The sequence below is a fragment of the Prionailurus bengalensis genome, chromosome B2 (assembly GCF_016509475.1).
Source record: "Prionailurus bengalensis isolate Pbe53 chromosome B2, Fcat_Pben_1.1_paternal_pri, whole genome shotgun sequence".
Lineage (NCBI taxonomy): Eukaryota > Metazoa > Chordata > Mammalia > Carnivora > Felidae > Prionailurus > Prionailurus bengalensis.
The window spans coordinates 145044834-145066991 of NC_057349.1; the positions used below are offsets into that span (position 1 = coordinate 145044834).

General features: G+C 43.6%; 1 protein-coding gene across 2 annotated transcripts in view; it reads right to left on the reverse strand.

The window, feature by feature from the left end:
• PRKN (parkin RBR E3 ubiquitin protein ligase) overlaps positions 1-22158 on the reverse strand; it is a 1348128-nt gene that overhangs the window by 191160 nt on the left and 1134810 nt on the right. For both annotated transcript variants that reach the window (XM_043592715.1, XM_043592714.1), the window contains exon 8: positions 15092-15153. In XM_043592715.1, coding sequence (XP_043448650.1) covers positions 15092-15153 — 62 coding nt within the window. The remainder of the gene's footprint in view (positions 1-15091; positions 15154-22158) is intronic.

Here is a 22158-nt window from a genome sequence, read left to right on the forward strand (position 1 = left end):
TTAGCCAAAATGTTAACCGCTGGTGGTGTGTGGGTTTTCTTGTTAATCTGTTTTGGTAAAAAAAAAAAATGGGGGGGGGTGGATAAGGTATGATCCAACACAATGAAAGGCTTTCCAATTGCAATTAGCAAAATGGATAACTTTGTATTTCTAGAAATTGGTCCTAAATATTTCCCCCCAAAGTTTGGATTTTTAAAAAAAAATTTTTTTTGATGTTATTATTTATTTTTGAGACAGAGAGAGACAGAGCATGAGCAGGGGAGGGGCAGAGAGAGAGCGAGACACAGAACCGGAAGCAGGCTCCAGGCTCTGAGTTGTTGGCACAGAGCCTGATGCGGGGCTCAAACTCACAAGCTGTGAGATCATGACCTGAGCTGAAGTCGGACGCCCAACCGACTGAGCCACCCAGGTGCCCCAGTTTGGATTTTTAATATTATTAACATCACCTCCATTTAACAGTCTTATTTCAGGAATTTTAGGAAACATATCTATATTTTAAGTTATGGACACATAATGCATCATTATCAGTCTTATCAAGTGGTATATTTTCATGCCTCTATTCAGGTGTCTATGAGTTTTTGGGAAACCATTTTGAAAATAGGTCCTGATGTTCTGCCCTGTGCTAATTGTGGGCAGCTCACAGGATATCTGAGCACATCTGAGGAATACTGAGCACATTCAGCTTGATGAAGAAGATTCGTGTTTTCCTTTCATCATTGTTCTCTTTCTTAAAGTATGGTTTCTTTTATCCCTGACTTCATCATGCCCTTGCATGGCTCGACCCCCTCCTTGGTTTCCCCAGCCCGCAGAATAAAACTACATAGTGCAGGTTCCAAGGCCATCCTATTGCAGCATTGTTATTGTTCTCCTGGTGTTATTTGATCATATTCTCTTCTAAACTCAGATCGAGTCAAGTGGATTCGCTTGACTGTTAATTAATTTATGCAACCTTCATTGACAGCTTACTATGGTCAGACTGTGGGTGCTGGGGATACTGCAGGGGACAAAACAGACACCTGTGCTCTCATCCACATGCGGATAATGATAAACACTGAAAGGTTATATTTCAGTGGGAAGGAGAATAAAAAACAGGGAAGAGGCAGACTTGGGGAAGATGGGGACTAAGTTTTGAAGGGGTGATTAAGAGATAGGGGATGCCTTATAAAGAAGATACATGGGGGCGCCTGGGTGGCTCAGTCGGTTAAGCGGCCGACTTCGGCTCAGGTCATGATCTCGCGGTCTGTGAGTTCGAGCCCCACGTCGGGCTCTGTGCTGACAGCTCAGAGCCTGGAGCATGTTTCAGATTCTGTGTCTCCCTCTCTCTGACCCTCCCCCGTTCATGCTCTGTCTCTCTCTGTCTCAAAAATAAATAAACGTTAAAAAAAATTAAAAAAAAAGAAGATACATGTGGGCAAACATCGAAGGGAGATTAGAAAAGCAAACCATGTGGCTACCTGTGGGAATGGGCTTTCTGGCCAAGGACAGAGCATTACCAAGATACAGAAGCCAGAATGTGCTCGGTGCTGTGAGATACAGTAGAGGCCAGTGTGGCTGAGTGAGACGGGACAGGAAATGGCAGAAAACATAGTCAGAGAGCTCTTGGGAATCTGGGCTCTGTGGGTCCCTGAAGGCCAGTAGAAGAGTCTGGCTGCCTTTCTGAGAGAAACAGGAACCATGGAGACTTTGGAGCTGTGGGGTGACATAATATGACTAATCTTCTAAAGACAGCCATCTGGCTGAGGTGTTCAGAATAGACTCTTGGGGGCAAGGAGAGAAGGAGGAAGCAGAGGGGCAGGCGGGAGGTTTTCAGCAATCCACATGGAGGATGGTGGTGGCTCAAACCTGCAAGCTAGTGGTGGAGGTGGGGATCACCTGGATATATGGTGCAGGTAAAAATGGCAAAATTTTTAGGCAGATTGGATATATGGTGTGAGAAAAAAAAGAGTCAAACATGAACATAATGTTTTTGTCTGAGAAGACAGAAGGACACACACAGACACACAGACACAGACACACACACACACACACACACACACACACAGAGAGACAGAGACAGACACAGAGAATGAATAACCGAGATGGAAAGACTTTAGAAGGACAGTGTGTGCATGTATGTGTCTATATGCGTGTGAGTGCCTGTGTGTGTGTGTGTGTGTGTGTGTGTGTGTGTGTGTAGGTTGGGAGTTGAGAAAAGGAGCCATTATTTCTATTGTATTTATCTTCAGTTTAATAAACTGCTATGCAGCTAAGTAAGATGTTGAGTGGCTAACAATGTATGAGTTTGGAGTTTAGGAGAAAGAAGTGGGTTGTAGATACAAAATTTGGAATCATATGTGCATGGAGGCTGGGAGGAAAAGGGTTAGCACCAGGCCTCCAATGCATTTTCTCATTTTTCTGGCCCTAGGAAAGAAAGAAAGATGACTTGGTCAAATCCTCTTGTAAACACGCTAATGATACATCCATACAATGGCATTTGCTAGAAAAGATTCTTAACTGTGGAATACATTAAGCAGGAAATGCTTAAGTGATGAATGATTCCTTGAATGATGAGTGATGGGATAGCTTATATAATTGAGAGATTGCACATTAATGATCATTCCAGGTACTTCTCAGAGACCTCATTCATTAAGTCTTGCCTGTAGTACACCCTGATACACTGAGAAATGACCCAGGGAGCTCTGCTAAATGACGCAGACTTCTCTGTGGTTTGTGGGCACCTCATTTTTACCCGCCTTTGAAGCCATTAGGAGAGTGTGACACAAGGTTACATCTAGGATTCCTGAGTGTCTGATTTGACAGCCTGACTCTGTGTTATCTCCATAACCATGAGACTAGCTGAGACCATCTAACCTTTGTAGGGAAGATGAGAAGGAGCCAGCAAAGGGCACTGAGAAGCAGCAGCCTATGAGGCAGGTGGGAAATGAAAAGGATGTGGGTGTCCTGGGAGCCAAGGGAAGAAAATACTTGAGTGAGGGTGTCATGATAAATTGTCTCAAAAGCTGCCCAGAAGGCAATTACTGGAAACTGGCTGGAGCTGGAAATACAGATGTCATTGGGGTCTTGGCAAGAGCCATTTCAGTGGAGTCATGGAGCCAAAAATCTTAGTGGAGTCAAATGGAGTCAGGACAGAATTGGAGGAGAGGAATTCCAAGAGGCAAGAATGGGTTCTTTTCCCCATAGGAGTTTGGCTGAAAAGGAGAAAAGAAACATTGGATAGCAGCTGAAGGGGACAGAGGGATTGTAAAGGATTTTCTGAAAATGAAGAAATAATATATTTATATGCTGAAGGGAGGGGGTGGGAAGAGAGGAGAGAGTGGATGATGTCAGCTGGGAAACGAGCTATGTCCTAAGGAGGTGGCACACAACATCCTCTCATGGAACTGTGAATGATTTCAATAAATATTTGTCGGAACCCTCTGAGGTGCTCAGCTCAGTACTGTACCGCGAGACCTTTCAACTTTTATGCCTTGGCCTTGCCAAAATGGGTATGAAGTTTTAGTTTTATAAGATGAATGAGTTCTGGAAATCTAATGTAAAAAATGATAGTACAGTGAATAATACTGTATTGTATACTTGAAATTTACTAAGAAGGTAGGTGCTTCAGAACAACAAGGCTTTGACTTACCATTTTCTATTTGACATTTGTATTTGCTTCTTCTACACTGGTTTTTAAGGACACAGAGGATGGTAGAATAAAACAACTATCCCACAATAGCTCAATGGCCTTATCTCACACACATACAAGGATATAGAATAATAGTACCAATACTATCACTATGAATATGATTACTAAAAACCTCAAATATATTTTCACATGCTCTACCGTTTCTTTTGCCAAATTAAAAAAAATTTTTTTTTGTTTTTTTTTTTTAAATTTTTTTTTCAATGTTTATTTATTTTTTTGGGACAGAGAGAGACAGAGCATGAACGGGGGAGGGGCAGAGAGAGAGGGAGACAGAATCGGAAACAGGCTCCAGGCTCCGAGCCATCAGCCCAGAGCCTGATGCGGGGCTCAAACTCACGGACCGCGAGATCGTGACCTGGCTGAAGTCGGACGCTTAACCGACTGCGCCACCCAGGCGCCCCTTTTTTTTGTTTTTTGAGAGAGAGCACGAGCAGGGGAGGGGCAGAGAGAGAGGGAGAGAGAGAATCCCAAACAGGCTCTGAGCTGTCAGCCTAGGGCCCAACCTGGGGCTTGATCTCATAAACCATGAGATCGTGACCTTAGCCAAAACCAAGAGTCTGATGCTTAACCAACTGAACCACCCAGGAGCCCCATTGCCAAATTTTTATAATAATACTGTATCTACTTTGTTGGAATATACACCCATTCCATACTATGCTTTGTTTCTCTTACTTTTCATGTTATCTTAAGTGTAAACACACACACAGGTACACACAAACACACAAATACACGTAATGTTCCCCACAAGTTCTTACGTTGATATCTTTCCAGTAATTTTGGTTGTTAGAAGCTTGTTCTCTAGTAAATTCCTTGGAAGGAGTGTATAGGAAAAATATTCACTGAGGACTTGCATATCCGTGACAGTTTATTTGGGATCTTTATTCTTAAAAATGAATTTGGCTGGATATCAAGTCCTAGGCTCACATTTTTTCCCCCTTGACCATCTTCACTGTCTTACTCCATGTTCTTCTGGTGTAAGGTGTTATGGACAAGCCTGATGACAATTTAATTTTTTCCCCTTTATACATTCAATTGATAATCTTTTTGCCTAGATGTCCAAAGGAATTTTCTTTCTACAGAATATGGTAGTTTTGTTAGAATATATCTTGATGCTGGTCATTTTCTGATCGATTTTTTTGATTCAAGGAAGCTGTATTGCATTTGATTTTCAGTTATTTGCTCTATTTTCTTGCTTCGATGTGTTTCTTACAGGATTTCTAGTATATGTATATTGGATCTTCCTTACTCACCTTCTAAATCTATCGAATTTAATCTCTGGAATCCTTTATCTCACTTTCAGTTTTTAGAAGTTTCTTCCTTTTCACTTCCTATTTCTTTTAAGACACTATCTGTTACTTATTTTTATTTGTATAATTTCTTAATAACATGGTTCTTTTTGAAATAGTTACTTTAGCTTCCACCGGACTGACGTGCTTTTATTGTCTCTCAGGACATCATTCTGTTCTTCATTCTCTGTAACCTCTTAAAAATTTTATGGGATTGAACCTTGCTTCTTTCTGCTGCACAGTTTTACATGAAATCAGTCCTCCTGACACTTTAGAAACAAGTAGGATCCAGAATAGCTCTTGGTGCCTCTGGAGTTTCCTCTTCCGGTTTTGGGGGTTTGGGGATAAACGCATGGGGGCTCACCTTCTGTGACCTCCCAACTTTGTTGCCCTACTTTTAACTGGATTTCCTCTTTCCTTGTCCCCTTTTCTGTGCCAAGCACATTTCTGCTCAGTGGGAGGCCTGGTCTCAAAAGCGATTTTTGGCTGGTTAAGTCTTGAGTTCAGGGGACACAGTCTCTTGTCCCTCCAGACTTGACTGTGGGCCTTTGCACTTCCCCTCATCCTTTTGTGTATTTGTATCTCCTGAATTGGCTATAGTATCTTTTAAAAAATTTTTTTTATGTTTATTTATTTTGGAGAGAGAGACAGACAGAGTACAAGCAGGGGAGGGTCAGAGAGAGAGGGAGACACAGCATCTGAAGCAGTCTCCAGGCCCTGAGCTGTCAGCACAGAGCCTAAAGTGGGGTTCGAACCCACGAACCATGAGATCATGACCTGAGCTGAAGTTGGACGCTCAACCGACTGAACCACCCATGCACCCCTGCTATAGTATCTTGTCCATAGTTGGTAAACAACAAATTGTTATAGGATGAGTTAATGAAATATAACTCCAGTGAGTATCAATCAATTAAATAATTCTAATAAAATAATCAAAGGCAATGGAAATTAATATCAGTGATGTGGGATGGCTTTTCTATTTTAAATAAATGGCTCTCAAGCAATTGGCTGTTTTCTGATTTGATGACAGATTACCTATATATTTAATTTAGCTAAGTGATTTTACTACTATGATGATAGCTTTTATCTAGGAAGAAGTTAACCTATGGACAAAGTCCAATAATGCTTTAGTATTCTTGCTGATGGCATTTGTAGTGGTTCCAAATACTGATGAAATGTAAAATTATGTTCCTCTTTCCACTCATTAGCTAAGGAATATATAAAAAAATGACTTTATTATAGTCATTCTACTTATGATACACTCAAGAGAATTTGAGCATACAATTTCTTTCCTCACGGAAGACAAATATTTTAACTTATATACCTGGTCATTTCTGATAATTAAAAAGTACACACATCTGAAGTGAAACCTATGCCCACTGAGTGCACTGCCTTTTTTTTTTTTTATTACATTGTGAACTTTGTAAGAACAAACATTTGACCTAGAGACAGTAATGAGTTAGTATTTATAGAAAGTTTCGTATCCTAAGGAAAGAATTTAGACGTAATTACACGTGTGTCATTAAAGATACTTATTCGGTTCCCTTCAAGATATGGCCCACATTTCCATAGATTCCTCTCAACTACTAAACTGGCATAAAAATGACAATTCATTGAAAGAAACCTACTATATGTTTACTGGAGCCTTATAACAAATTAGCAGGGAGTAGAGCAGAATATTTACATGTGTCTGAGTGCAAAATACACACAACAGTGGCAAAGTGATAAATTGGTGAACATGAAGAAATGCTGATTCGATAGTAATTGCATAATCTGCAAGGGATTGTTTTCCTCATCAATAATGGGTAGCGTTTTACAAACAGGACTGAAGGAACATGATTAATTTGCAACATGGACTAGGCCTGTGTGGAATCTATTGTCAGGTGGGCACAAAAGTAGCAAATTCCCTTAAAAAAATCACTTCTTTAGCGTTTGTCTTTGGAATCAGAGAGTGAGTGTTTGTGTGTGTGTGTGTGTGTGTGTGTGTGTGTGTGTGAGCGCGCGCGCGCCTGTGTTTGTGTAGACAGCTTCATACTTACCTGCTGAGTAATGCTGTTTAAGCTGTTATTAAAACTAGTTTGCAAATTTATACATAGACTTTCATAAAATGGATAATCCACAGACAGGTAACTAAGATAATTTAAAGCGACAACATAGTATTCGCCAACATTTTGGAAAATAAGTATTAACAAAGCATACTACTTCGCCCCCAAGAGAAAAAAAAAATTAAAAATTTCTCTGAAAATGCATTCTGTTAGTGTGACCTATCAGGTAAAGATCTCAACTCATTGGTATGGTTTATATTTTATTTATTCGAGGAGTAAATTATTCAGTCTTTACGTGTATGCTCATGGATTCTCGTAAAATGGAAAATATCCATTTTTAAAGCACAAAGTTCATAGAAGTTTCAATAAACTCCCATTTTAGGAATCTAAATAACGAATCATGAGAGAGTATAATCAAATGGGGTTGTATTTTGGTGGTCTGTAGGTAGTTAGAAGAGTTGAGTTGGGTAGAATATTGTTCTATAATGAAGCAAGGGTCACAGGTTCAAATCCCATATGGGCAAGTTAGCTTCCCCTTTCTTGCCAGCCATTGGCTGCCTGCTAAATACTGGTGGTCACTCGAGGGGTCAGGCTGGGAAGGGTCTGCACCTGACTACCCTGAACCCCTAGAAAACCACCCAAAAGGTGGTAGGAAGACAGACACCTCTCCATGGTGATATTTGATTTGCATGCTTTCATAAGAAAAGAAAGCAAAAAGGAACCTAAAATGTAAAACCTCGGCAAATGTGAACAACAGGAATAGCAGGTAAAACTGGGAAATGTTCTGTCAAAATGAGTCACAGCTTGTCAGCAATCTGGGAGCTGCATGGCAGCCTTTCAATTTCAAATCCCCTGAGCACGGAGGAGGTGGGTTTTTGTTCCTCAGTGGAATTTTCCAGAGTATCCTTTTGGGGGCACTCAGGTACAGCTACAAAACTACCCCTCCGCAGGCAGGGACCTGTCTTGCTTTCCCTCCCTAAATTCTGGCTTCTGTTAGGTCTTAACCACGAGCACCAGGGGAATCCCTCCCTGGGGCCTCACGTAACCCCCCATGGAGGAGAGGAATCCCCATCAGAAACACCATTCACTGAACTACGACTCTGTCCCAGGTGCCGGTGCTGACAGACACTTCGTCTATGAAGTTCATTCTCTGCCCACTCTGGGAACTGGAACACGAGGCCACTGAGTCACAAAGAAGTTCGGTCCCTTGCTGACCTTCACCCAGGCACAAAACCCCCAATCCCACATCAGAACTCAGGGCTGTGGCTCTAAACACCACCCTTTCCCCAAAACCAAGCTGCTTCCATTTTCTCTCTTTTTCCCTTTTTATTAATAATAATTTTTTTCAGCTCACTCTCCCACAGTCATCTTTTGGAAAATAATGAAAAACAGCTTATTATAGAATTTCCTTTTTGGATAACAAATCTAAAATAACTTTATAGAGAAACACACATTCATGATTAATCCATTTCTCCTTGCTCTGCAGACGATGGCCTATTTTCTGTATGTATTAGAATTAAAACACACACACACACACAGAAAACAAACACTCATCAAATCCTCAGTAACCTTAATCTTATTTTTCCTCATTTGCAGGTAGTTAGCCCCGGGAGAGTTGGTGACAGCCTCTGTGGGTGTGCCCGCCACATTGCTCTTTGTATTTTCTGTTCTGTTGCTAATGTTTTCTTCATCCCTGGACTCCTGTCATGGGTTGATGAAATAAATTGGCTACAGAAAGGGCCGGACCTTGATCACTGCATAGAGAAACCATCAGAAATCATCAGAATGGCTGAAATCAGATGTAAGGAGGAAACAGATCAAACAACACCTAAAATATAATTGAAGCGATAGATTATGTCCTGGATTGCAATTTATGAGTTTTTTTTCTTAAAGTTTTTATTTATTTTTTGAAAGTTCTCTCTATGCTGCATGTGAGGCTCAAACTCACGACCCCAAGATCAAGAGTCACATGCTCTACTGACTGAGCCAGGCTGGCGGCCCTGAAGCTTTTTTTTTTTTTCAGATGTTTTTGATGACACAATGTCAAAAAATATTTCGACTTCCAGTGGCTGTGGAATCTTCTGGAAAGGAGGTCAAGACCATTGCTTTCTTTGTCCCTTGTCCTTGCTGTGGCCATGACAGTGCTCCTCGGAAGGCAAGGCTATGAAGGTGGGTAACCTGCGAACCGTTTTCCTCACAGGGGTTTCTACAGTGGGTGTGACCCCCAGAGGCTTCCGAAGGCTTTGCAAACAGGACTGCTAAGCATGTGCTGTTGATCAGGCAGGCAGCAGAGGGCAGGGGGGCCCATGGACACAAGTTATTTACCCTTTGCTACAGTCCCTGAGAAATTGTTTATGAGTGGTACTACTGTTGGCCTCCAAGCTCAAGCACCCCCACCCTCAGAGGAAGGGGGTTCGTCTCTGACTTCCTTGAGAGGTACTTGGTGCTCATCTCCTGCACCCTCGTCCTCCCTGCCTCTCCCTGGGCTCTCGTTTCCTCTAACATACTTCCAAATGGAGCTCCGTAGGGTTCACGTGGTCCCTTGTCTTTTATCTCCCTTTGGCAATTGAGGGACTGAAATGATGTGTCCGAGGGCACTTGTAACACACACTGATAACAAGTTTCATTTCATGGACTTAAAATACCATCTGCATGACAGGGACTCCACATTTATCTCTCCATCTTTGACCCCTGACCTCCGTCTCCTGTGAGTTCCAACTCATACACCCAAATCCTGGCTTGCCTCCTTCTCAATGCTTCCGGCCTAGCAAATCTGCTCAGAGTTGAGCCGTGGGTTCCTCACCTTCTTACCATCTTACCCATCTTGGTAAAATAACACCGTGGGACTCCTTCATTTCCCTGACCCACAGCTAATGAGTCACCGAGACCCTTCACTCTATCTCTGAATATTCACTTCTTTCTCTTTCCTCTGTCGACCGTCTTAATCCAGACCTTGTCCATATCGAAACAAGACTAACCATTCTTGAAATGAATTTAGTTAATGCCAGTCCCGTGCTTAAACTTTTAAGAATTTCCCATTGAACTTAGAATTAAATCCAAACCTTGACCATGGCCGACATGGTCCAGATGGGTCTTCATCTTTCATCATTGTCCCTCTTGTTCATTATTTTCCAGCCACATTGATTTTTATGTAGTGCCTTGAACAGGACAATCTCTTCACCTCTTGGGGGGTCACTGAACATGTGCTTCCCTCTGCTTCAAATGCTCTTCCATCCGCTACTGAGATCCTAGCTCAGTGAATAGTGGGTGCCCTCTCAACCTTTACTTCATGGCTCCGTGGCTCCTTATCTACAATAGGTTAAATCTCAATCACTGTTTTCACCTTGACACGTATCACGATTTGTTCCTGCGATTTCCTTGTTTGTCATTTTATCTAACACTAGCACAATAACAGTACAAGAAGTATTAACAAAATGTTTGTTGAATGAATGAAAGTTTCCTTAAAATTCTGGTGATTGAAACTAAGGTGGGAAAAACTGGTATAAATGGAGGTACTTCTGAAATGCAGTTCTCCTGAAGGCTCTCAAAACCCTATGGACTGACAGATGTCATTCCTGGTTTGGTTTTTTTGTTTGTTTATGTTTTTTTTTAAGGCTTACCTTGAACTTTAGAGTAGCTTTTTACCTACACTGTGATAATATCTTTGCCAAATAGTTTGGAACGGGGGGGGGGGGGGAAGGGGGAGGAGAGGTGTTTTATGAATGTGAACTATAAACACATATCAGAGATAGGGCCAAGAAGCTAGAGTAAATACGTTAAATTCCAAGGATTTTTAAGTGTATTTTCATTTTTGGAAGGTAATTATTCATAGTGTTTAATGATTTGTTTTTATTTTGGCTCTCAAAAATCAGGTGCCTATTCAAGACCAAAGCAAGTGTAAGGGAATCACATACAGAGAAATTAGATAACCAGTAAGCATCTCCACCATCCAGCAATGGATTCATTATCTAACCAGTATCTGTGTTCATCTTATCAATTCACTTTTAGGTGAACATTACACTTATTTTATTGCCTACCTGATTACTACTAGTTTAATCTACTGATTGAGTATAAAGAATGAAAATGGTATTTAAATCAGAAACATTTTAGTGTAGCACTTAGTATTTGCAACTTCGCCATACTATTTATTTACAAAAATTCTAAGAGATGGTTGACCATTGCTCCTCCTTCTCTACAAACGGAAAAGCCACGGTAGGGAGGTACTGAAATGATGTGTCCAAGGGCACTTGTAACACACACTAGTATAACATTTCATTTCATCAAGTAATGAAAGTTGCCTCAAGCACCCAGAGAGAGCCGGAATGTTTTGCCAGCTCTGGGCTAGAACGCCCATCCCAAGGGCTGGAGCAGGCAGGCTGCTCTGCTTTTTCTCTGGAGACTCAGCCATACCTGCCCTGAGGCCACTAGCTTTTGTCATGTATCATCAGGATAGAAATGTCCTGACTGATGCACGGGTTTATATCAGTCCCCAAAGCAGTCCCTGGCTCCCTTGTCGGCTTTCTAGTCTGACCCCCCACCCACATGTGGCTCTGTACACCCCTTTTCTCTACCCCATCTTTCAGTGGCCCCAACTCCCGCCCCTGTGCTGGGGAAGCCAGGGCCAGGCAGAGTAACTGCCCTGTGACTTCAATCTACTCCCAGTGTTTCTCTCACATTCTTTCTTCACTGAAACTGGCTCATGCCCTAGGACACCACTTCCCTGACAGCTCCCTCAAATGTTCTCTGCACACTTTGTACCACCAAGCATTACGCTGTTACGTTCTAAGTAGAACAGTTTTATTCTCTCCTGAAACCCTCCAGCTTTGAATTTCAAGCCATGAATCTCCATTGGGTGTTCTTTCTCCATCTACAGCCAGCTCCTGAGCCCCACCTCCCTCACCCTCTCTATCTCCCTGCTCCCTCTACCCCCATTTCTTGAAGATCCAGTTCATGACTCATCAGAATTCTTTCCAAGTCTGCTCTGGTGATAATTCTGGAGGATCTCAGTGTCCACACGGGCCACACCTTCCAGTGCCCTGGCTTCCCGAGTCTGTGACCTCAACTTCTCTAGTCAACTTGTTCTCTATCCTAACTCAGCCACCAGCCCTTCTGGCCCTCCCTGGCCCCACCACAGCTGTTCCCTGCATGCCTCCACAATCTCAACGTTGGCTGCACGCCTCAGCCAACACCTACTTTTCCAGCTAAACCCTTCAAACTCTAAAACTCAAACTTCCAACTCAACCTCCAAAAATTATTTGGACCCACTGGGACCTGGAACCAATGGATCCAACCACCTTTCCTGTCCCTGTCTTTTCATATCCTACCTCTCTGCTCTCCTAGCTGAAAACCAAACTCTGAGTTAAACCCAACTCTGCACTTACTGGAGTTGTGTCTACACAGTTGAATGTGACAGAAGGACACCAGGCTGATGGATCTCACTCCAAACTCATTTCTTTCCCAGGTTTATTCACTTCCTACCCTCCTAAATGACATTGTCATTACCCTTTCCTCTCCCTGGAAATCTCTCCCCCCATCTCCACTCTCAGCTGACAACTTTGCTTCTTATTTCCCTGAGATAAGAGAAGCATAAATGACAACCACCTTCCATATTCTGCCATCATCCCCACTGCCAGCTGAGCTGCCTGTAATCTTGTCTCAGGCTGAGCCTACACTCAGTTGTTGTGAGCCAGGACATTGTTCCCGACAGTCTCTCCTCTCCCCTGCATCTCCAACTTCCCACTCCTCTACAGAGTCATTCCCACCAGCGAATAAACATTATCTTGCTTCCACATTCCTCCACCCCCAGCTACCTCATTTCTTTGCTTTCCTTTATACCTAAATTCCTCAAGAAAGAAGTTACCTAGGGGCGCCTGGGTGGCTCAGTCGGTTAAGCATCCGACTTCGGCTCAGGTCATGATCTCACAGTTTGTGGGTTTGAGCCCCACGTCAGGCTCTGTGCTCACAGCTCAGAGCCTGGAGCCTGTTTCAGATTCTGTGTCTCCCTCTCTCTCTGCCCCTTCCCTGTTCACGCTCTGTCTCTGTCTCAAGAATAAATAAACACTAAAAAAAAAAAAAAGAAGGTACCTATATTTGCTCTCTCCCATTCTTCTTCCCATCTCACACGAACACAATTCAAGCAGGCTTTCACCCCCACCCTCCCCTGGTCAAGGTCACCAATGAATTCTGTGTTCATTTCTTACCCCTCATCCTGCTTGGTCAGCACAGGGCACGGGTAATCAGCCCTCCTCCTAGAAATGCCTCCTGACTTTGGCTTCCGGTTCACACTCTCCTGGATTTCTTCCTGCCTCACTCCAACCACACCTTGCATTTTGTGATGCTTTTTACACTATGCGTTTACATATACATTCAGGTCTCCACTCACAAATCACCTGCTCAGTGAGGTTCTTCCTGACCACCTTATATAAAATTTCACCTCTTCCCCCAGTTACCACAACCCTCTTTTTGGCTTTATTTTTCTCCATGACTATAAAAAGCACCTAGCACAATATATACTGAACATGTTTGTGTGTATATAACTTAGCAGTTTTCCCCTGATAGGTATTTCTTTTTCATTTCTTTATCCCTATAACTAAAAATGGTATACAGCACCTGAGTAGGTGCTCAGTAAGCACCTGCTGAATGAAAGCAAAGAAGGAAGGAAAAGTGTTTTTTTTTTTTTCAGGAAATAAAGATCAATATTGCTGTGATGCACTATGTCTCCATGTTGCACAACTAATCAGAATAATATTGATTTTGATTATGTCTCAATTAAATTTCTAGGAGAATGCAAAGTGGCCTGACTTTTATGCAGATCTAAGGAGATGATTGCAGTTGGCTTCTTTCCCTGCTAATCACCAATGACTCTAACACAAATATGGAAATAATTTGCAAATATTGGTACAAGTTAGAAGAGAAAGCTCCATTATCTGGGTGGAAATGTCAGGGTAACAATCAGTAATTCTTACTTCAAGAAATCTCACAGGAAGACGGCTGTGAGATTCATGTGTTTCATAAATAGATATGTCTGAGGGAGCCAGTTAACAACTCTTACCTGCAATGGAGGATAGCTGATTTTCCTTATATTTGAATGAACACTTATGCCCGCTGAATTCTGGAATTTGCAGTCTTTAAATAATGAAGGAAGCATGCTGAAACCTATTAATTCAGGGAGTTGGAAATAATTCCAGTTTTTTTATCCTCCCCCAATTAATCCCTTTCTGCTTTTAATTTAGTATTGGACATGGTGGGGTCCAAACTTGCAACATACACATACCAAAGAAAAACACACAAACCAAAAACTTATCAACGACACTGAGCGGCCCCATCTCCCTTTGCAGGTTTTCCCGTTCAGACTCGGCAAAGACGACCCTTGGGAGTAAACCACCATGTTGTCAACTACTTGGTGTAAGTGTTTCAAAAATAACTTGACATAAAGATTTAACATAATACCATGGAAACTAATTCTATGTAAAGACCAAGAAATTTGTTTTGACGTGGTCAAAAGTACATGTGTGCACGCGCGTGTGTAATTCAGCACTTTGAATTATTTACTTAGCACATCTGTTTAAAATCTGACATCTCGCTGAGCACCACACTACTCAAATCATCTACTTTTGATGGGCCGCCCTTTGTATATAAGTCACACGTTCACATCCATAGAGAAAGCGGCTGCGGTGAAATACGGATAATGTGCACCGAGTGCAAAAGTCTGGTGAGGACAGCTTGCACACTTGCCCGCTGCCATCATGTCAGGACCGTCTGTGACGACTGGGCTCTTAGGCATAATATATCTGGGCACTTACTCGTTTGCCTATCTGCCGCTACGTCGTGCCTGCTTACTGCTGGCGTCCTGAGACGAAATGCTCTGGCAGATGTACCAATTAATAACCTGTCAGATCTGATAGATAGAAGAGGAAAAGAGTGTCCTCACACATATCTGCGGCGTGGCTTTCTTCCCCATTTTAGGGCGCCAAGGGTCAGGAGACACACTCTACCTCCCTGGAGAGCACCCAAACTGTCTCATTAGTGTCTGTCTTTCACGACACCCTGGCACCACCTTTGAGAGGCTGACTCACCTGCTCTTCTCCAAGGATCCTGAAGTGATGGAGCTCTTTAATCAAGGAGTTGGGGCAGCCAGCTGTTGGAGAAAAGAATTAATCGTAAACATGTTTTTCCCATTCTGGGCGGTAATGTGCTCTCACGTGCTGTTATGACTATCAGCCGCAGTGTTGTTGGGGAAGACGCAAACACCTACCTGCAAAACATGTTCTCACCAACAACAAAAAAGCCATACCTCCAAGGGAGCTATGGCTGCTGCCTGGTCCCCCACTGTGACACTGGGAAGGGGCCACAGGTGAGCCCAGCCAGGTCTCTTCTCCCTCCTGATTGTGACCTGGGCTTTGTGGAGCTTTAGGCCACCATAACTCTTCTACCCAGGACATTACTTGTCCCTGTTATACAGCCAGGATTCTGTGGGGCCAGAGTGGGAGAGTTGGTGAGTATAGGTGCATTTCACTTGGATATCACGTCTCACTTCCTCAACTCTGAAGACTGGGCTCTGCACACGGACAGTTAAGAATGAAGACAGGGTCGCCAGATACCATATCTTCATGGGATTTGGCTGTAGTGTAGAACCTTGTCTGGTTCTTCCAGGAGGCTTTGTCAAGACCATTAGGATTCTGGGGGCACCTGGGGGGCTCAGTTGGTTAAGCACCCAACTCTTGATTTCAGCTTGGGTCGAGGTCTTGTGGTTTGTGAGTTTGAGCCCCACATCAACCCCCCACATTGGGTTCCGCACGGACAGTGTGGAGCCTGCTTGGGATACTCTCCCTGCCCCTCCCATGTGTTCTCTCTCTCTCAAAACAAATGGATAAACTTAAAAAAAAAAAAAAAGAAAGAAGACCATAAGGATCCTGTTTTTCAGTTTGGAAAGGGGCTTTTATGGAAAGGACCTGGGAAGCGAGCCAGGAAAGCCTGGTTGCCATCACCTTCCATCCTACCCAGTCAATAAGAGCCTATTCAGGCTTTCACATTTTCTTTCTTCAGTTGTAAAGAGAAATAGATAAATAAATTATATATATGCATGCCAGCACATGCTTAGTTATCATTTAAAATATGTTCCATCCCTGTCCTTTTAATAGGATAATTTTACATATTACTTTGTAGTCCTTTATAATATTAGCTCTACTAACAAAAATGGACACAAAAGCCTATTTCTTAGATACAATCCCTGGATCACATAATCTGTTGAAGTTTCTGCTAAGGAATTGTGTTGTCTGCAAAATGTACCAAAGCAATCACTGTGCTGTTTTTCCATGTTATTCTGCATTGTGCTGTACAAACGATGGAAAGTACTGAGGATGTTTGTCTGGGTGGGAGGCAGGCTGAGGAAGGAGGGAGCTGTCGTATTCATGGGGAGGGGTGAAGGAGTTATCCTTTGCAAGAGAGATTAGATTTGTGCTTTATTCTAGAAGGCAGGATGAACACAAACAGGCAAAAATTACAGCAATAGATTTTGATTCAATGTAAAGAAATTTCTAACTGAAGACTGGAATATATTGCTTTATAAGCTAGTAACTGCAGCTTTTCAGACACAGACTAAATGACGATTTCTGCAGGATATTTTAGAGACGAATTTGACTGTGTCAGCTCCAACTCTGAAATTCGGTGGTCATGTAAAACGTTGAAACACGGTTTTAGTTTTTGATATTGTATTTGATCCAGTCTTTGATATTATAACATTTAATACTTTGAGAAAGTGGTTTATAAATGTTTACTCAAGTAGTACAAAAGAATTTTAAAAATATAAACAAAATGTATAACAGATGAAGTCACCACCTGACAATAGGCCAAGGAAAGAAAAGAAAATCCTGAGGTGAACGTTTTGGTGGAAAATGTAGTATGTTAATTGCCTCAGGCATGCCCAGTACTATAAAGAAGAGAAACTAGATCCTTGACATTAGAAACTGTACTTGAGCTGTGTTTGTCCAACTGGTTCTTTCTGAGATGTTGTTCATGTCAGAGTTGCTACTCTGATAATTATCTGGACAATTAGTAAAAGTTACGCTGGATCATTTGGCCGCAGTTGAACCCAAAGACCATGGTGGGGGCTCCTGGGTGGCTCAGTCAGTTAAGTGTCAGACTCTTGAATTCGGCTCAGGTCATGATCCCAGGGTCGTGGGATCAAGCCCCTCCCTGTGCTTTGTGCTGAGTGTGGAACCTGCTTGGGATTCTCTCTCTCTTCCCATCCCCTCCCACTTGAGTACTCTCCCTCTAAAAATAGAATAGAATAGAATAGAATAGAATAGAATAGAATAGAATAGAATAGAATAGAATAGAATAGAATAAACTTTCTGAAAACAAAACAACAACAAAAAACTCCCCCACAAAAACCACAGTGGAAGTTTAGTCTCATGTCAGTTCTTTTACACCATCTTGGGAACAAGTGCTTCTGTGAAACTAAGGAGAGAACAGAGTTCCAGGGATGCATTCCCCACACATGGGGGTCCCATGGTCTGGCACCAAGGGTAGGAGGCTCATATGAAGGAGGCAGTATGGGCACAGGGTTGTAGGGGTTGTAGGCATGCTCTGATCAGGCGAGGCTGGCCAACCGTCCAGGACCTCGTTTGCATCCCAAGAATAACTTCGTTTCAGCAAATGCTAGCACCCGCCATACCAAATTCATAGAGCTAACTGGAATACTTTTTCGGTTTTGTGATTTTATTTATATTTAATTTATAAGTGTTCATTTGGGCTTTCCACTTGTATAAGCATAAAACATTTATGTCTAAATTTATTTCTAGACATATTTAAGAGAGATTATTTTATGAAATAATCACATTTAACCTTAGAAGTTTTAGAGGACCTTTTTTTTTTTTCTAAAGTCATCCTTTACATCCCTCCAATTTGAGAAAAACTGATTTGACTTATTTTAATGCCAGGTAAAATAAGAAACAGAATTTAAAATTAGCCTGTCTTCAAGATTTGTATTCTAACATTCTCCTAAGATGTAACTACAAGGATTGATGTCAATGAGTGTTCCAATATAAACATCTTTCACAGAAGACTAGATAATTACCCGGAACACCTGGTAGGTGGAATAAAATACAATAAACAAGGACAGTCCCAGCATTAGTTAGAAGGGAAGACTTGGGAGGAGTCAAGATACTTGAGAGACCATGAAGGGGCATCTGTAATGGTGGTCACCACAGGAACACCGGTGTGGGAAACGGTCAGACTCAAACTTAGTGTGAAGGTGAGTTGGAAAGTCACAGAACTGGAAACACAAGATACACAGGCAGAATTCAGTGGTGTAAGGAGGAGGGGAGGAGGGGTGGAGGTGCGGGAGGAAGAAAGAGCCTGGCAAAGAAAGACCCCGTGGCGTGCTGCTAATGGTGGTGAGGTACTCCTGCTTTTTTCCAGATTCCTCACACAGGGCCTCCACACGCACATGGCCATGGGTCATCTTCTGAAGCCTCAGCTGTCTACTTGGACCGGTCAAATCCTCACCGTGGCCAGCATCTTCTGTTTTCAGGTCCCGGATGGATATCTCTCGAGATAGCAGATCAAAGGGTCCCATTACGATGTGCATGTGGGACTCATGCCACCCTTCCATGTGGCCCGCAGGCTGGTGCTGCAGTCTCTGAGCCCTTAGGCCATGGTCGCCTGCCCTGTGCTCCTGACCACCCAGCAGGAGGCTGTCTCAGGCCTTGGCCCTTGCTTCTCCCTCTCTCCGGAGAGCTTTTGGTCCCGACATCTGCATGGAGGCTAAAGTCCTTTCTCAAATGTCACCTTCTCAGTGGGGCTGTTTGGGACCACCCTGTGTGCAACTGCAGTCTGTTTTCACCACCGCCAGCACCCTCATCGCCGCTGTATTTTCTCCATAGCGAAATCAGCTTCTAACGTACCTTACACCTCATGTATTTTCCGTCACCCACTGCTGAAATGCAAAAATGACAAGGGCAGGGATGGCTGCTGCCTTGTCACTGCTGTATCGGCCACTCCTGGAACAGTGCCTGGCTGTGGCAATTGTTCAACAGCAGGTGTTCCGTGGATGAGTCACCTGCCATGCGCTCACTGACCACCCAGCTGGGTGACTGTGGCACCTGTTAGGGTCTCCTGCACCACCGTGCCCTTTCCCTTCCCAGAGGCCTCAGCTCTGAGCTCCAGCCCTGCAGGTGCTTTGCTTATTGGTTAAGTGGCCTCTTTTGACCTCTCACCTCTCCAGGCAACCCCCCCCCCTCCTCACTGCACCTGCTTTTCCTTCTCCAGGTCCAGTATTGCCAATCACAGCTCGTGTAGCAGCAGGGGCTAGGAGGTCTAAGAGACATCCTGACATTGCCGATGCCGCGTCCTTGCTGAGTGTGCTGCTGCTGCAGATTTGGGGTCTGCTCTCGATCAGGACCTGGGGGAGGCTTGCCCTTCACTCTCCTTTGGTCGGCATCCCTCTCATCTCCCTTGGGGACTCTCCAAACCATCGCCATCCTTCTTAATTAACCTCTAACACTTCGTCCTCAAAATGCGACCTCATCTGACGCAGGTGTAAAAGCTCTCGTGAACGTGCAGACAGTAGAGACAGGGGCCCAGCTCCCCTCAAGGAGGGGCCGTAGCGACAGAGCTGTGCCCTGAGCTGCAGACACTTGCCCCATCTGAGGTCATGACATCTTATGGCCCCACTCTGTTGCCCGGGACAGGGAGGGGACTGCCAAGCTGGTTTGTCCCGACACCAGCCACCAGGGGCAGTGTTTGCCCCTGGGCCTTGTAGGTGGCTGAGGCTCTGTCGGGTCCAACGGCAGTGTGACTCCTTAGTCTGCCCAGTCCCCACCCTCCCTCTCCCTTCCCAGGTGCAATCCCAGTGCACACCTGTACCCTGTGCTCTGTCTCAGACTCAGCTTCCAGAGAACCCACCTGGCTGCCTTCAAGTGCACCGCTCCTGAATTTCGAATCCCTGCCCAATTATGATCCCCTGTATCTACCCGTCTCGATTCCTCCAGACTCAAAGGGGAAACAGGAGTCGTTCTTCCTGGTCCCGCCTGTCCCTGCTCAGCCCCTGGTGGGCCTAGCTCACCACTCACTTCTCCGCTCATGCTCTGCCACTCTGTGGCCTGTCCACTTAAACTAAGTATTCAAGTTTCCCCTTTATTTATTTACTTTTTAGATGTTTATTTATTTTTGAGAGAGAGAGAGAGAGGGAGAGCATGAGCAGAGGAGGGGCAGAGAGAGAGGAAGACACAGGACTAGAAGTGGACTCTGTGCTGACAGCAGAGAGCCGGATACAGGGCTCAAACCCACGAACCGCAAGGTCATGTCCAGAGCCAAAGTCGGATGCTTGGCCAACTGAGCCACCCAGGCACCCCCAATTCTTCCCTTTTAATATTCAGCAAAAATCTACCCTTGAGCATATTGTTACCACCCTCTTTTTCTTTCTCCTTTCATCCACTTTTCTCTGAAGAAAAGCCTACAGCTACCACTTGAACACAGCAATTGGTGGCACGGATTAAGAAGGGAAATCCCAAAATTGGGGGGTGTCATGCCTTTTAAAAAAGTTACTGCAGTCATGGCCTGGCTTGAACCTCTGTTCTGCACTAGCTAGCTGTCTATGTGCTCCTGGATGAATTAGTTACTCCCAGCACCACGTCCTTCACCAAGAATAATCACCTTCTTGACCTCGAATGGCAGTTTTGAATGTATGTGAAAGCAACATGGAATGACAAAAAAAAAAAAAGGTGAATGTATTGCTAATGATATTAATGCGTTCCCACATCTAATGGCTGCTGCTGCTACTTCTTTTAAAAAATTTCATTTATTGGGGCACCTGGGTGGCTCAGTCAGTTAAGTGTCTGGCTTCGGCTCAGGTCAGGATCTCATGGTTTGTGTGTTCAAGCCCCACGTCGGGCCCTCTGCTGTCAGCACAGAGCCCGCTTTGGATCCTCTGTCCCTGCCACCCCCCACCTCTGCCCTTCCCCAGCTCATTCTCTCTTTCCCTCTCTCCAAATAAATAAAAATTAAAAAAAATTAAGAAGTTTCATTTATTTAAAAGGGAAGTGGCTACTTGAAACAATTGCTACATGAGCTATTGTCTTGAGAAATAAAGGTCAGAACATCCTTTTTCAGCTCTCACAAGTGAAGGGCTTAGGAATTAGTACTCCCATCTGAAAAGCAGCAACTTTTTCTTAGACCCATCAGAGAACGGATGTCACCCTGGAGTCTCAAGAGACAGGCAAATCCAGCAGGGGACAAGTAGACCTGTTTACGTGGAGCGGAAGTCACCAGAACCACAAAGTGGTAGATACCTTTAGGTGGCAATTTTGATGAATTACAGGTTAGAAGGCAGCAATTGTCGGAGTGCTTAAAAATGGACAGAATCAGAAATGTAGGTTAGATGCTGAGTCATTTCCCTTATCAGAAGGAATTCTGTAACATGTTGGCTTTAGCAGATGATTTACCAAATGCAAGTCCCAAGGCTATCCAATGGCAGGTTTCATAGTTGATGTGACAGGGACCCGATTACTTTCTCTAGTCTTGTTAGATTAGAGGGTAAAAACCATTATTTGTCTTGGGAGTACAAATGTGAAGCTCTAACTTGCTTGCAAAACATATTAAACAATGTGAGGGTGAGAAACACTGGATAGTAGAATATGTCTGTCGCTAGACATTTACATTTGTCATTATAGTCTTTCCTTGAAAAAAAAAAATTGCTGAGAAATGAACTAAGTATCAGTGTTGCATCCAGAACTATTTTAGGTGCCATACAGAAGTAAAAGCAGTGTAATATTGCCTGCGAAGACTTTACAAATCCACCTGGGTTGAAAGACAGACTAAATGCTCACACTTCTGTGAATGCAGAATGTGTATAAAATCAAGAATGTGTGAGGCACAGACATGCATTTCAGGACACAGGGTCCTTCCTAAACATGCCTGGGAAAGAGAAACTGGTGTTCAGACGAGGAGGTACTTTCTTGGTTGTCACTGTCCTGTGATCTCCTTCTGCCACCCTCCCATGGGCGGCTTCTATAGTCTTTTTACCTACATGCGGAGGTGGGGGTAGAACTCTGGGTCCCAGTCTGCCTCCCCCCTCCCCTCAATCCCCTCCCAGGTCCCTGGCCCAGGAAGAAATAAGAAATAATGATGAAGCAAGAGCAGG